General features: G+C 47.5%; 1 protein-coding gene across 1 annotated transcript in view; it reads left to right on the forward strand.

Annotated features, from left to right (window-relative positions):
- Window positions 1–7,379, forward strand: part of LOC149347132 (ribosome biogenesis regulatory protein homolog) — a 30,246-nt gene extending 22,867 nt beyond the window's left edge. Inside the window, exons 11-12 of the mRNA XM_089586896.1 lie at window positions 2,462–2,496; window positions 7,223–7,379. Of these exons, the coding sequence (XP_089443022.1) occupies window positions 2,462–2,496; window positions 7,223–7,361 (174 nt within the window). The 3' untranslated portion in view covers window positions 7,362–7,379. The remainder of the gene's footprint in view (window positions 1–2,461; window positions 2,497–7,222) is intronic.
- The last annotated feature ends 8,344 nt before the right edge of the window (window positions 7,380–15,723 follow it).

The raw sequence follows: 15,723 nt of genomic DNA on the forward strand, positions 1-15,723 counted from the left end.
TGCGTGGTAGGGTGACTGGATTTTGTTGTTACGGCGGGGACACATGTGCGAAAAGTGAGCGCGATTCACCGCGGTGCGAAGTTGCGAACGGCGCTGCAGCATCCGATCGCAGCTCGCTTGCGTCCAACCTGCTAGATGATGACATAGCGCGCGCTCCGTTGAGCCGGGCCAGCCCACGGCCGGCCTCGACGCGGTCGCTCGCTCGCGCGCGTCGAGACCGGCCGTGGCCTGCCAGCCTTGATGCCGGCCGCCAGCGCTTGAAAACGCGATAGTATTGTTTGTTCAAGTTCATAGCAAGCCTTTGGTGTAGAGGTGATTACTGCGATGCAAGCAAATTTCATCCAATAGCCGCTTTGGTGGTGCTGCTACTTGGTGCGGTTCGCCTGCCGTCTGATAGCTCCGTTGCTGCAGGTGTCGCGGAAATCTAACGTATCTTTTATTATGGGACTGGTTGACAGTAAAGGGATGCCAAGTATAGTGCCTTTATTTGAGTGATGGCCAGTCCCGAAGCGCTAACAGCTGCGGCATCGATGCGAAACCGGCTAGGCTTAGCGGTGACCAGGGCAGTCAGGGAGCAGCGCGCAGTTTGTCAACCGGAGTTCCTGCAGGCGGCGTCGTTGCCGAAAGCTCGACTCTTGCACAGGCATGCTGTCGTTGCTCGAATCTAGGAGGCAGACTTTATGGTAGCATGGCTGCTTTGTATTTTTCTTGTGCGAACGTGAAGTAAGCCGAAACTGTCGGCCTGTCGATCAGCCTGGATCCCGTCTGGATTATGAAAATGAGCTAAAGCTTGTTCTTGATATACATAATAAACCCTGGTATAATAAAATTTGAAAACTGTATCACCTTTGCCGATCGCTGACCAATACCAAGTTGCTGGTAGAAGTAACAAATGTGCAACGAGAAAATTTTGTAGCGAAAGCTACATTGGCCACGAACTTGCGATTTCACTGTGGCAGTGCTCCGAGGAGGCAGAGAGACCGACCTTCAGCTGTTGCCTAGCGACCGCCGCAGCTGGCGGACGCTGCGCGGCGTCATCCGCCAGCTTCCTCGCAGTTGTGGCTCAATTTAATCTCGACTGTTCTAGCTTTTTTCGAATGGTCACTTATATCGAATTATCACTTATAACGAATTTTTTCGCCGTCCCGCTGACTTCGTTATAACGAGGGATTACTGTATGTGACAAGCACACTTTTTCCTGTTTGTTTCCTGTTTGCATATAATATCGTAAAGTAATTTGCAACTTTAGTATAGAAATAACCAGAAACTTTCTTAAAAACTGCGCAAAAATATGCGGGCGGAAGAAAAGACTTACACAGAGCGCAAAGTGTGTCTCTTAGCCTACCGGAAAACCCTGTAACCAAAAAGTTAATCTGTATGTGTAAGCTGGTTGTTTCCTTTCATATTGGAGGGACCAGTACGTCTGACATTCCGAACTGTTCAATCATGTAATCGAACTCGGTGAAAACTCAGCACAGAAAGTTTCGGTTCGGTCACATTCCAGCTGCGACACACCACATTGCTTAAAATGTGTTCTTCTCAATCAAACTTGTGCAGATTGCTTTGGTTCAGTGGAGCTGTGAATTAGAGAGTCTGTAATGCAAGTTTTGTAGCTAGCACAAGTTGGCTTATAATGATGGTGATAGTTAGTTCGAGTTTGTAGTGTAGTGTAGTGTAGCTACTAAAAATTGATCTTTTAAAATGATGGTTTGGTTTGGTTTGGTTTATTGGAGTTTAACGTTCTAAAGCAACTCAGGCTATGAGGGACACCGTAGTGAAGGCCTCCGGAAATTTCAACCACCTGGGGTTCTTTAACGTGCACTGACATTGCACAGTACATGGGCCTCTAGAATTTTGCCTCCATTGAAATTTGGCCGCCGTGGCCAGGATCAAACCCGCGTCTTTCGGGTCAGCGACCGAGCGCCGTAAATGAATTCGGACGGAATAGCAATTTAAATTTCCCTTGACTTACATGGTGCTTGTCGCTGGCTGCAAGCATCTTGTTATATTGGATGAGACAGCAGATATCCATCCGTGTTCGGGGCACTTACGAGAGGATGATGACAGAAAAACCAAAACTCAAGATGATAGGTGTAACATTAAGAGATCAGAAGCGGACAGAGTGGGTAAGAGAACAAACCGGATTAAGGACATCCTAGTCGAAATCAAGTGGAAGAAATGGGCTTGGGCAGGACATGTAATGCGAAGGCAAGATAACCCCTGGTCCTTAAGGGTAACGGACTGGACTACAAGAGAAGAGTAGCAGGGGGCGGCAGAAAGTTAGGTGGCCGGAATAGAGCAAGAAGTTTGCGGCGATACGGTGACCGCAGCTCGCAAAGGACAGGGTTAATTGGAGAGACATGGGAGAGGTCTTTGCCCTGCAGTGGGCGTAGTCAGGCTGATGATGATGATGATGTTATTGTTGCCTTACTTGTGCTTTCTTGCCTTCTGCTTATCCCAGGCTGCCAACCAGTTCATCCACCAGGTGGAAGTCGAGTGAGTAACTTTTCTAGTGCTACTTTTAGGGTTCTTTTGCTAGCAGCAGAAATCATGATTTTTTTCTTCAGCGTAAGATAATTTAGTGCTCACACTTTCAATTTTATATGCTGCAAATGCAGAGCTTACGTTAAACCTTTCTTGTTTTGTTTCTTCATGTAGTCTGAGCTTTGCAGTTTGCATATCAAAATGAATGTTCCTAAATACATGTTTGATGTCGCATGCTCTCACTCCTGGTGCTCAGTAAGAGCAGTCATAGTTTTTGAAGCGCATTCTTAGCATGGGGCACTTGGTTATCGTATTTACTTGCATAATTTTTGCACTTTGTTTTTTTGCGAAATTAAAGCTTTAAAAAAGGGGGTTCGCAGATTACTTGGAGATTTTACAAACATGTCCTACAAAACTCTACAAAGGTCGTAACGCGGAATGTATATGGTATACAGTAGCCGACCGATATTTCGGACTCCAATAATTCGGACTAGCGTGATATTTCGGACTTCGCTGAGGAACCGTCGCGCACCTCATAGGAATGTGTACATTTTCACGACCGATATTTCGGACTTTGTGGAGTCTTAAAAGTTCGAATTTTCGGACTAAAAAAGCCATCGACAATATTGTGATGATCGTTTTTCAACCGAAAGTTCGTTATTTCGGCCTAATATAGACGCGAGCGGGCATCGCTGTCACAACCAACCCGTTTGCCGCCACCGCGAAAGGCGCCATCTTGGATTTAAACGGAATCGGACTGGCTTGGATAGGCTTGGCTATTTGTTCTCCACCGTTGCCATTCGAGGTAATGAGATGCTCTCCATTGCCATCGAGATGCCCTACAAAGGGCGTGCGATCCATGGAGGAAAAAAAACTGAGGGAGCGGTAGGTGACAACCTTGAAGCCTAGTCTTAACAAGATATAGTAAAAAAAAAGAAAGTGTGTCCTCCTGTGATCGCACCACGTGATAGCGTGCGGTAAAACCTAGCCCCGCTGCGCGCGCTCATGCGCAGATTAGCGCGGCAGACTGACTGTAGATCAACCTCCTTGCTGTAGACGCCCGCGCCGCGGGTCGCACATACGCGCGCACTAAAACATACCAGAATCAAAACATAAAGGACAGACTCGGAGAGCGAAAAACTGAGGGAGAAAACGGCTTCGTAAACACTCGGCTTGCGAACGCTGGCCGCGTGACGTCACGCTCCCTCAGTTTTTTTTACTGCATGGCGCGATCCCATGGAAAACGAACAGTATAGCGGAACAGCTGCAGCACCCCCCCCCCCTTCACGCGGCGCGCGGAGAGGGGGGGGGGGGGGTCGGAGGCGCCCGCTTCCGCTCGCGTCTTCCCGTGGGTTACCCATGGGTTAGCTCGGTCTTTGCGAACGTCACTGCCTCATGCAAACTGACTGTTATTGCTTCGTGCAGCGAGTGCATTCATTCGCCGCAAGACCGCGGCCGCGTCGCACTATCTGGTATCGTGATGTGATAGGGTGCGGGCATGAGGAAAGCACGGCTATGACTCAGACAGTCTAATATTATCGCATGTAGGCCCGAACATGGGGAGCGATGATTTTCGCGATTTTGAAAGCTGTTTTTTCGCAGAATTGTTTATTTTTTAAGTTCACGGATTTTTCGGACTGTTCGATTATTCGGACCATTTTCCGGGTCCCGCCGAGTCCGAAAAATCGGTCGGCGACTGTATTGCCACATGTGAGTCAACCCCACAACTTGTGTCCCTGACTGGCCAGAAAACACTGCGCCTTCCAGACCCACATTATGTAATTGTGCAGTTCCCCACGTGGTGGCATGACGGCACGTATGCAGCTCAAAGCAATGAACGTGCAATGATACAGTCGCAAAGCCAGCGCAGCGGGGAGCACAAACCCTGAATTAATAGTAGGGGGCGCGCAAATTATGTGCGGGGACAAATTACTCTAGTAACAGTCGCCGACCGATTTTTCGGACTCGGCGGGACCTGAAAAATGGTCCGAATAATCGAACAGTCCGAAAAATCCGTGAACTTAAAAGAAATTACCTTTTCTGCGAAAAATCGGCTTTCAATATCGTGAAAATCGCCACTCCCCTTGTTCCGCCCACAAGCGATAATATTAGCCTCTATCTGAGTCATAGCCATGCTTTCCTCATGTCCGCATCCTCATGTCCGCATCCTATCACATCATGATACCAGACAGTGCGACGCGGCGGCAGTCATGCCGCGAATGAATGCACTCGCTGCGTGAAGCAAGAGCAGTTAGTTTACATGGGGCAATGTCGCTCGCAAAGGCCGAGAGGTAACTCATGGGAAGACGCGAGCGGAAGCGAGCACCTCCGAATGCATTCCCCCCTGCCCCCTTTACTGCGTTTGCTGTCTCGCACCGCAGGATGCGTTGTCCAAGCCGCGGCGGACGCTGCCGCTGCACCGTTTTCAATGCGATCGCACACCCTTTGTAGGCAATCTCGGTGGCAATGGAGAGCATCTCATTACCTCAAATGGCAACGATTGAGACGAAATAGCCAAGCATATCCAAGCCAGGGCCGAGCCGATTCCATTTAAATCCAAGATGGCTCCTTTCACGGAGGCGGCAAATGGGTTGGTTGTGACAGCAGTGCCCGCTATCTATATTAGGCTGAAATAACGAACTTTCGGCTGAAAAACGATATCCACATTATTTTTAGTCATCTATTTTAGTCCAAAGATTCAAACTTTTAGACTCCACAAAGTCCGAAATATCGGTTGTGAAAATATACACGTTTCTATGAGGTGCGTGACGGTTCCTGAGTGAAGTCCGAAATATCGCGCTAGCCTGAATTATTGGAGTCCGAAAAATTGGTCGGCTACTGTAAATGTCTTATTGTCCGTCACTTATTGTGGTGGTGTCATGCCATTCTTGTGTGCATAGCCTTTGCTATTGCTCAATGCTTAGTTAAAGGTGACAGCTGAACTATTTATTACTAATTGTATTACTATCTCAAGTGCATTTATGCTCAGTTTGGGATGATATAGATATAGGAGCTGCACTCAAGACTCATCTTCCCATTAAATGGCAGCTTAATTTGCACATTCTCAAATCTTCGAAAAGTACTGTGTTCGTCAAAGCAAAGGTAGCGAAAGTCTTAATTTTTGCACACCTACAAATGCTTCAGTGCTAACTTGTGTTTAAAGTTGAAAAAATTTAGATTTCCTCAGAACGAGTTGGTTGACATTTCTTTCTGCCGAAGTGCTTGCAATTGGAGTAGCTTGTTTTTGCGAACAGAATTGCTGTGAGGAACGGCATTTAAGAAATAGAGGTCTGTGTGCATTGCAGCCACTACATATACAGGCATCATCATCCTGTGGCAGTTATAAACAAGTGGTGCATGAGACATTAAAGGTGCACTGAAGAGGAATCTGAACTCGTCTTTTTGGCGCGGGAACTCAAGCTGCACGTTTCGAGCATTCTCAGAAACTTCGATTTATTGCCCTGTGTGGCTGATTTTCCTAATTAAACCGAATTAATGTCCGGCTCCCGCCTTTTTTTTTAAATTCTCCCTCGTACGGTTGGCGGAGTCGACCAACGCGTGGAGTGCCTTTCAGCCAGTCCCGCGGCGGCTTGCCGCTCTGCCATCGGCGGAGTAATACGTAGTAGTCCGTAGAAGCAAATAGTCCGCGTGCATTTTTATTTCTGCGGGCTTATTTTGCGGCTATATTATCTGCGAATGAAACTATTTATTCACGGAAACCTAAAAAACAAAATAAAGAGAAAGCAAAGCCTCCACGGAGCTGGCTGCAAGGCACTCCACGCGTTGGTCGACTCCGCCCACCGTACGAGGGAGAATGAAAAAAAAAAAAGGCGGGAGCCGGACGTTAATTTGATTTAATGGGGAAAATCAGCCACACATGGCAATAAATAGAAGTTTCTAAGAATGCTCAGAACGTGTAGATGGAGTTCCCGCGGCAAAAAGACGAGTTCAGATTCCTCTTCAGTGCACCTTTAAGTGCTGTCATCGTTGAGTACTGAATGTGCAGCCCCCGTCAAAAGTATACAGCCCAAGGGGTTTGCTTATAAGGTCGTTAGCGGGGCTCCCTAGCATGTCTAGCAGTCCGAAGCTTGGGAGGGTTGAGGGCGCGATGCCATTCCTCTTTCGAGAGGTTACAATCGCTGAAGATGCATAATGAGGCATGCAGCAGGCCTCACAAGCAAACCCCTTGGGCTGTATACTTTTGACGGGGGCTGTACATAATGATTGCCCTTGGGTAAGTTCATTGAGTACTGAATATACTGCACTTGAATAAGCGCAGTCTGCAGTCATCTTTGAAGACTGTAATTACTGTTTAGAGTCTTATGTCGCAGGTGAAACACTGGTTGGATGTGTTGGAGTTAGTGAGTTAATGTCGTGTATCGCAGTTCATGATAGCTGTGGATAGTTATACAGTCAAATCCACTTATAACAATACTGAAGTGCCATGGAAATACCATTGTTATAACCAATAATTGTTATAACAGGGTTGTGCTGAAAATACCATAGAACACATGCAAAGGTTGACGGTGCCACTACCGACCATTGTTATATCCGATATATTGTTACAACCGGTATTGTTATAAGTGGGTTTGACTGTAATTGGGAACTTAATTTTTTGCGAAAATTAGGGTTGAGGACCAGATGGTAAATAATTCTGTGCTTGCAGCTGAATTTGCAGTTGCCTTTTACCATTGTTTGCCATGCTCACATGGGTCACTTACTTTGTCACTCGTTCCAGGGCTTCCGAGAACCGTGGCAAGGGCAAGGCACACAAGAAACACGGGAAGGAGAAGTCCTCCAAGAAGAAGGGTGGCCTCAACCGCAAGGGCCGAAATCGGCCGCAGAATGCGAAGCACAAAAAGGGGAAGAAGAAGTAAAAGATGTTGTGCTTGTTGCGTTGGAACTTTATTCATACTTACGTCACAACAAACGCTCTGAAGGCAGCTGATGAAAGGCAGTTGCCTGTCTGCCCAAGCGTCAGAACCTTCCATCATAACCTGCGTTATCATATGGTAAAGAAGACTTTTGTGGCTAAAATGTATAGCTGTGGAAACAGTTTTTTACAGAAACACAATTTCGCTAACGAAAGCTATATTGATCCTTGAACAGATATAATATGCATGGTAATAGTAGAATTACAATGTGCCAGCTACGTATCCAAGGGGAAGCTCTAGGGGGCCCAGGCCCCTCTGAAATCAAGTTCAACTCCCCCCCTGTTCTTTTGGTAGTGCTCAGATGCCAGCGACACCCACCCCTCGCCCGCTAGAGAAAATTACCTTGGACCCCACCCGTAAAAAATTCATGTGCAATGTACAGCAATGGTGCCTGGATGCAAAGGGATTAATTTTTTTCATCAAAGTTACATTCCATAAAATTTGACAGTGGGTGTACATGTGCATTCAATGCACAAGGGTGGGTGTACAAATTCATACATTTCATTAATACTTCAAAACGGTAGGCTGCAATTCTGACACAGCTATAGAAGAAGGTGAGCACAAAATCACGAAGTTTGAATCGAGTGGAGGAAAAATGTTCCATATTTAAGTAAATCCGATACCCGTAAGTAAATGCATCAAAATTCCCTGCGCTTTTTCTATTAGAAGCTTATACTTCCGATGTTCGTGCAGATACATTTTTATGCGCCGGTCGCACACGTTGCTCCTGTGTGCTATAGTATCGGGCGGGGACAATCTAGGGGACAAAAATATTTTCAGAACAGATTGGGCCCTGCTGGCGGGTGCGGACTATACATTGTAAGTTACAGTAATTAGCCACGTCCGACACTAATGTACTGCTTTAACCTCTCCCTATCTATAAAACTCGTGAACGCGATAACGAGCATGAAATGCAGAATGGTGCGTAAAACATTACTGTGCACAGGGCTCCGCTACATTTAAATGTTTCGTGAACACCACAATCAAGATATCTTCAACTCTTCACATTCAAACCACTCCTTTAAAACGCATATTTACAACCCGAGTTGTGCTGTCTTTTTTTGCGTTCTTGACGCCATGTCGTGAGAGTGCACGGTAATCTGTAGCGGCGACACGGTGCCGGCCTTCAGCCGTGGTCGCACAGGGTTCAGATCCTTAAATGATGTCATAAAAATTGGCGGGGGCTTAGTTTTGGTTAAGCCTGGTAGGTTGCGAAAGCAGGTGTTTTATACTGCATATGCAGCATATCTAGTGGGAAGATCGCGGCCCGCCGTGCCAAGCGGCCGCCGTTACCCGACGAGCCGAGTTGGTAGCCCGTCTCTCGCTCCTGGTATGACGTCACTAGACATGGTATGACGTCAGGAGCCATTGTAAAGGTCAAACGTGCCAAGTGGCCGCCACTACGCGAAAGGTCGTTGTTGGGAGTAGTATTGATTTCGCAATAAAACTCCGGACCGAGGAATGCCGTAACCAGTCACGCTATGGCGGCTAACTCACCGGGATAACGCCAGAAAAATCTTTCAAGACGTGCTCACTGTATACGACCACTGCATCCGTATCAGTCACTTTATTCCCGATCCACAGTTCCAAGCTCCAAAGTGCTTTCCATTTTTTGTACTTAGAGGAACTGTGCAGGCTCAATTCGCCTCGCACTGCACGATGTATGCACTGGAGACATTGCACAAACAATTCCTTTCCACTTTTCACGTCGGCACATCCATTGCGCGAAGGGTAGCTGATTGCACTGCGAACGCTGGTCACCGCAACGTTACTAGATAATTAGTAACGTTGGGTCACCGGTCGACCGCTCCGGAAAAAAGAAACCGTGTGGGGGCGCCACCGGTGCTGAAAAGTGCGGATGAGGGACGCCGTAGTGAAGGGCTCCGGAAATGTCGACCACCTGGGGTCTCCAGAATTCTGGCTCCATCGAAATTCGACCACCGAGGACGGGATCGAACTCGCGTCTTTCGGGTCAACAGACGCGGGTTCGATCCCGTCCGCGGCGGTAGAATTTACATGGAGGTAAGAAAGCCTCGCGGATGACTGCGCCACCTGATCAAAAAAAGAGAAAGTGCGTTGTCATTCCACAGTTTCGTAGGGTTTCACATAACATCGATTGATTTTCGGACGATTGGGATTGAAGACTGACTTCTCTACACCCAACAAGCTCGGGACGTTACGCTGAAGAGTGAGCCAAGAACAACAAACACGCTTGTGCCCTAATAAACGCGGTAAATTTCGTCAGAGGTACTTCCAGCGTGCTGTACATCCTTGTCTTCATGCGGGCTATGCTACATAGGCCAGACAGGCAGGCGCATCAATCAGCGATCGCTTGTAAACAGGACCACAAAGCCATAATTAGAATACTAAATGCCTGAGGCGTATTGAAAAGCCCGAGAGCGACACACGTGATCGCCCTTACAGCGTCACGTGGTCGCTGCCGAGAGACGGTGCCACGGTAGGCAAATGTAGATGAAGGCTGCACAGGGTCAGGTAGAGGGGCGAATTTCCCTAGTATTGGTGGTTAGAGCTGCTGCAGCACAACGCAATATTTATACGAGATCGACAAGAGGCCTTTGCCGGACTGGGCAGATGGTCAGGATGTCGAAGAAAAGTTTGTCACTTTCATTTTTTTTTTAGATGTACGGGCCACAATAATCATTCAAAGCTGTGAAGACCTGTTCATAACCCAACTGATACGAGTGAAGATTACTGCTTGGGCTCATTGGTTCCTGTCAAATAATGAATGAAACAGTTAAAAAAAAACAGACAGGGACAGAAATGAGGCGCAGGAACAAGAAAGACAGGCGCTGTCTACCAACTGAGGTTTGTTCTGTTAACCATTTAAGATAGTGTACCATCATCATCTTCATCGTCACTAACTGCAGGTGAAAAAATTCACACATATGACTCCAGTTATCCGGGTCCTGTGCCAGGTGCTGCCACCTTATCCCAGCAAACTTCCTAACCTGCGAGGCGAAATTTCAGGGGACCATGTACTGTGCGATGTCAGTTCACTTTAACGAACCCCAGGCGGTCGAAATTTCCGGAGCTCTCCACTACGGCGTCCCTCATAGCCTGAGTTGCTTTGGGACGTTAAACCCCCATACAACCAGTCAACCAACTTTGTAAAGAAAGGATACGACCACCGAAAATGAGAAAGAATTATGAACGTCAACATACTGAACACCAAACCACTTACCTTTTAAAAGAAATATACGAATTAACAAACCTCAGTGCTGAAATCTGCTCTGCTGATGAAAAATAACGTATATAACTAAGTTTCTCATGCTTATATCCTTAATAATAACATATAGACCAGATTTTTTTTACCCTCGCACGCAGGCTGCGGACGCGCGCCTACTCTCTACGCCAGTCGCCATCTGTCGGCGCGCGCGGCCCGAGGGACTGCGGGTCGCGCCGGCGCCGCGCATAGAACGCATGTTTACGTGTTCGCTTCTGCCGTTTTGTGCTCCATCAGCTAACGTATGAGGGTGTGTGCTGTGCGTCACTACTCACATTTGCCCTCTTCCAGACAGTGCTGCGGTTATCTTGTGCGCAGTTACTCGTTAACGTGACATCCGAGGGTAGTCGACCAGGTAGTGTACCGACTGGAAACCGGCACTTCGAAGCAGATTTCTGCGCTGTCGTGTCGTTTGTTGTCGCCTTTTATGTGCGATATCATCTATGATAATTTTATGCATCAGAATATAGATCTATTGATTTGACTCAGTGGAATAGTAACTGGATAGGCGAGCTGCAGACTGAAGGTTGTCCCGACGGAGCGCGTGTTTTCGATCACTAGTACGTGTTCGGCATCCTTGCGCTGAGCTTGCTCTTGTTCCCATTAAACACATTTCATGCACAGGATTGTAAGCACGACCGCTACCGAATCCAGCTGCTTTTTCCGCACACATGTCAGAGGTATCTGGGGGGTAAAGGTTTATCTATATTATCGTTCTGCTGTTGGTATCTACCTTAGCTTGGTTTGGTTTATTAAGGTTTTACGTTTCAAAGCGACTCAGGCTATGAGGGACGCCGTAGTGAAGGGCTCCGGAAATTTCGACCACCTGGGGTTCTTTAACGTGCACTGACATCGCACAGTACACGGGCCTCTAGAATTTCGCCTCCTTCGAAATTCGGCCGCCGCGGCCGGGATCGAACCCGCGTCTTTTGGGCCAGAGCAGAGAGCCGTAACCACTGAGCCACCGCAGCGGTGCGGTATCTACATTATTCATAGGAAAATATGCGCGATTTCATTACATTTTCCACACTTAGCCAAACGCCTACGCAACGCTCTCACACGCGGCGAGAGCTCCTGAATAACATAACGCGACTTCGGACCTCAGAATTAGTGAAAGCTGGATTAGCTGCTCATATCTATTCAAGCTTTTATAAATTAAGCGAAAGTACGTTTTTATGCACAAGGTTGCATAAACCATGACAAAATTTGTTTTCTGTTGGCGCTGCGACTCAGTTGAGCTCACAGCGGTAATTTGTTGATAAACTGGCGCGGCGACAAGAAAGCCGTTTGTGGAAGTGGGGGGGGGGGGTGGCTTTATGGCCGGCAGGAAGGAATAAGAGTGCATGGGAATTGGAACTGCATACTAGCCGCACACCTAATTCTTGATATTGAATAAAAAGTTTCTTTGCGGTGGAGCACCAAGACGGAATTCGATATAAGCACGAGCGCGTTCTAAGCGCCGGCACAATTAACCTGAATGTCAAACTAAATGTCATTAAAACGCGTCAATGTTATCGCTTTGATAACGTAAATACTTCCTGCAACACAGCCACGCAGCGGAAGTATGCTCGACAATGTTTTTTTAGCGCCCGAAGCGCGGCTATATGCAGGCGCGGCCGCGGAACTGCCGCAGCCCCGCAGTCCCCAAAGAAACGCCCGCACCGCGGCGCGCCAGTCGGTGCAAAATGGCCGCGCCCAGGAGAGGCTCAAAAATCTGGTCTATAATAGGTGGTGTCCAACTGACGGCGGACATTGCGTCACGGCGCAGCTTTGTCACGTGAATTTGAACTTCCGGGTCTTTTCTGTCGTTTGGTTAGCGTAGGCATAGCCTCCTCTATTTTTTCTGTGCCTGGTCAAAGGCTGCTGAAGCGCCGTCTGACTCCGCCGTGTTTCTCCGCGGGGCGGCGCTGCCAGCCCAGGATGGATGGGCGTGCGCGTAGTTGCGGCCGGCTGCAGGGGCTTCGGCGGCCGCGGAATAAATGTGGCCTTTGCCTACTCCACAAACGACCAACTCGTCCTAAGCCATTACCAAAAGTATATAAAAGCAAACATTCGGCAACACAAAAACGACGTCCGCAACTATGCAAGAAAACGCGCAGTCCTCTAACCGAACATTCCTAAGACACACAATCAAGATCGACGAAACCAGCACACTCAGAGCCGGAACAAGTTAGCAAAAACGCGCCTAATCCTCGTGCACTGAAATGCGCAGCAACCCGGAATAAAGCGGCGCTAAAAACAGATTTCGAATTAGCTGAATGAAGCCCGGCCGGCGACAGAAGCAGACGGCCTGCACAAGGCGCCGAAGAAAAACAGCACAAGCGCTTGTGATGACGACAAAATCAAACGTTGAATGCGTCAAATACCTCATTGCTAAAGAGGGGTTCAAGTTTGTTCTGACCAGAAAGTTTTCTTCGGACCCCATAGAGTCGTTTTTTGGCTGGTTAAGGCGGTCTGCAGGAAGCAGCTAGTGATCAGACAGATGCTAGAGCGGTACTCGCTGGCGTAGAGAAGGCCTTAAAAACTGAGTTAGTGTCTGCTTCCCAACACAGCAACGTAATAGAAACGGGAAGGCAAGCACTTGGAGCACTGAACAGTGCACAGAAACTTGCAGTCACCCAGCGCGCGGACGACTTTCCACCGGAGGCGAAAAGTCTCCTTGAAGACCTTCTCAGGACACAGAAAACGTTGCTGCCAGCGCCAGACACTGCAGCACTTGCGATGTTAGGAGGTTATTTGGCTCGCGTCGTTCAAGAAAAAATTGATTGCAGCAGCTGCAATGCTTTTCTCACGCGACCAGCCTCATCTGCGCCCAGTGACAGTTTGATCCATCTTCAGGACAGAGGAGGCCTCCTTGATCCTTCAACGCAGTTTTTGTATGTTCTGTACGCCCTCAAGAGCTACGTCGAGATGTTGCTCAACAAAAGACAGTTCTTATCAAAATCCCTGCAAGCTGCAGTCAACAATGCAGTTGAGGCTCTTGCAGAACATGGAGCACTGAAATGTGAGCTTGCGTCCAATGACCACCACAGCCAGCTTCTGAAACTCATCTGCGGAAAGTTTTTCCGCCCTGTTTTTGCGAACTATGCCTTATCGGTGACGGACAGGAACGATGTAGTGAAACCGCTGACATCAAAGCCTCTATCTAGAAAGATTTTGAAGTTGTGAAAACATTTTTGCATGTATGTTTTATTCTATATACGACAGTAAAATTTTTTCCATTCACTCATCGCTCACAAAAATGCTTCCTTAATGTTTCTGCTTATATATTGGGTCAGATATGACCTATGCTAAGAATACGTGTTTTGTACAAAGAGGCACAGTAACAATTACCGTCGATATAGCTGTAAACTTGTCGGTACTGGAGCAACGTTCGATATGTATGCCCGGCCGCCGATTTCATATTTTCCTTGATGAGCAGCTTTTACTAAAGTACATGTGCACATGGCTTAACAAAAACAATTTAGCACTTTAACGATCGTGTCCGCACATCAATCTTACTAAACGGAGAGTAGTATACACAGTAGCAGAATTGCGCGCCGTCTTTTACGCTGCGTGCAACTCCTGCCGCGTCGTCTGCTCCATCCTGGGCTGCGCGCGCCACTCGTCGGCAGCTTCGCGTACTAGCACGAACGGCGCCTAACAACGGCGTTTCCCACGATTGAGCGGGCTTGCAGGCGTGCGGTTTCGGTCTTTCTTTTATTAATACTGGCGCTCACACTGCTGGAAAAAGGATGTTGTGCGCTGCCGCAACCTGCAGAAACTTCATTGCAACGGAATGCAACATGTTCCGAGTGCCATCAAGTACAGGGAACGGCAAGAACAGTGCGCCGTTGCGATCCGCTGGCAGACTGTCTGCGACGGTCAACCCTATGCTGTGCTTCGAGCATTTTGTTGGCGGCAGAGTTTGAGAGCGTTGTGGAAGTTGAAGAATTCGGTAAAGTAGGTTGTTTAACTCCTTGAGGAGCACCAATTTCCCGCTCGGAAGACTTCGGCTATGTGCGACAACCGTTCTCACATGACGGCGGCAGCACCGCGCGGGCCATGTTTGCAAATATATGCTGTTCGGCCTCCGTCAGTACAGCGTGACAACTTAAGATGTTAAAGGGCAGGACGATTATTCCTATACATTTGCGCTGAATGCGAGTAGCTCGAATTCATAGCTAATACTTAAGGCGTGGTTTGTTACTGCCGTCAGCTGTCGAAACGGCGACACCGCGGCCACGTACGGCGGCATCTCGTTCGCTGGCACTGCTCTGGTCGCAGTGTTAAGGCATGTTTACGAGCACTTGTAAGAGTTATAAATTGTTCTATGAGGCCATTTTCGCTAATTTCATGCTCAAACTGAAACACGTTTTCACCAGAACACTAGTCGACATGAGCATGCAGCAAGTGTCGAAAATTATAATTAAGCAACCTGTTACACATAAGTTCCCTGTTTGTGTGGACCCGCATGTTGCAGTAATGTTTCTTCGTTTCCTGTGTGCGGAGAGGGAGGCTGACAGACGAGGTGATCGCATTAGAAAGTGATAAGAATTATTAACCGCCTTTCTTTTCATACTCTGAGTCAGTAAGTTGGGAAAAGCTTCACTTCAGGATAACACAATTAAAAATAAATGGCAGCCAACATAGCCTAGCTGTTTTTCACCTTTCATTGTACAGAACTTAGTAGAATTGACATCTGAGACAAATGCTATAATACTGAACTCTCACTGTGCAGCAAAGTGTCATTCGCACACTGTTTATGTGCTGAACATGCATATGAAGTAAATAAATGTCTACGTCTATAGCTTGCATATGTGATGCATTGCATGTTTGCATGTAGTAATATTGCACTTAATGATTGACTAATTGAGAGGTACATTGGTGATTTCAAGAAGTGCAAGATGCTACAAGGAAGGCAGAGGCTGGTCTAGTGGTCGTTGGGTTCATAACGATCAAGAGTAATAATCATGCTATAAAATTACGTTTTTTTATTAAAAAGCCAAGGAACGCATTGTGTCAGTCATTCCAGACTTTTTGGTATCACTAGTGTCTTAGGGATGGTTTATCAATGTGCAA

This window comes from Amblyomma mixtum, chromosome 4 (genome assembly GCF_055824585.1).
Source record: "Amblyomma mixtum isolate Tamu chromosome 4, ASM5582458v1, whole genome shotgun sequence".
NCBI classification, from domain to species: Eukaryota; Metazoa; Arthropoda; class Arachnida; order Ixodida; family Ixodidae; genus Amblyomma; species Amblyomma mixtum.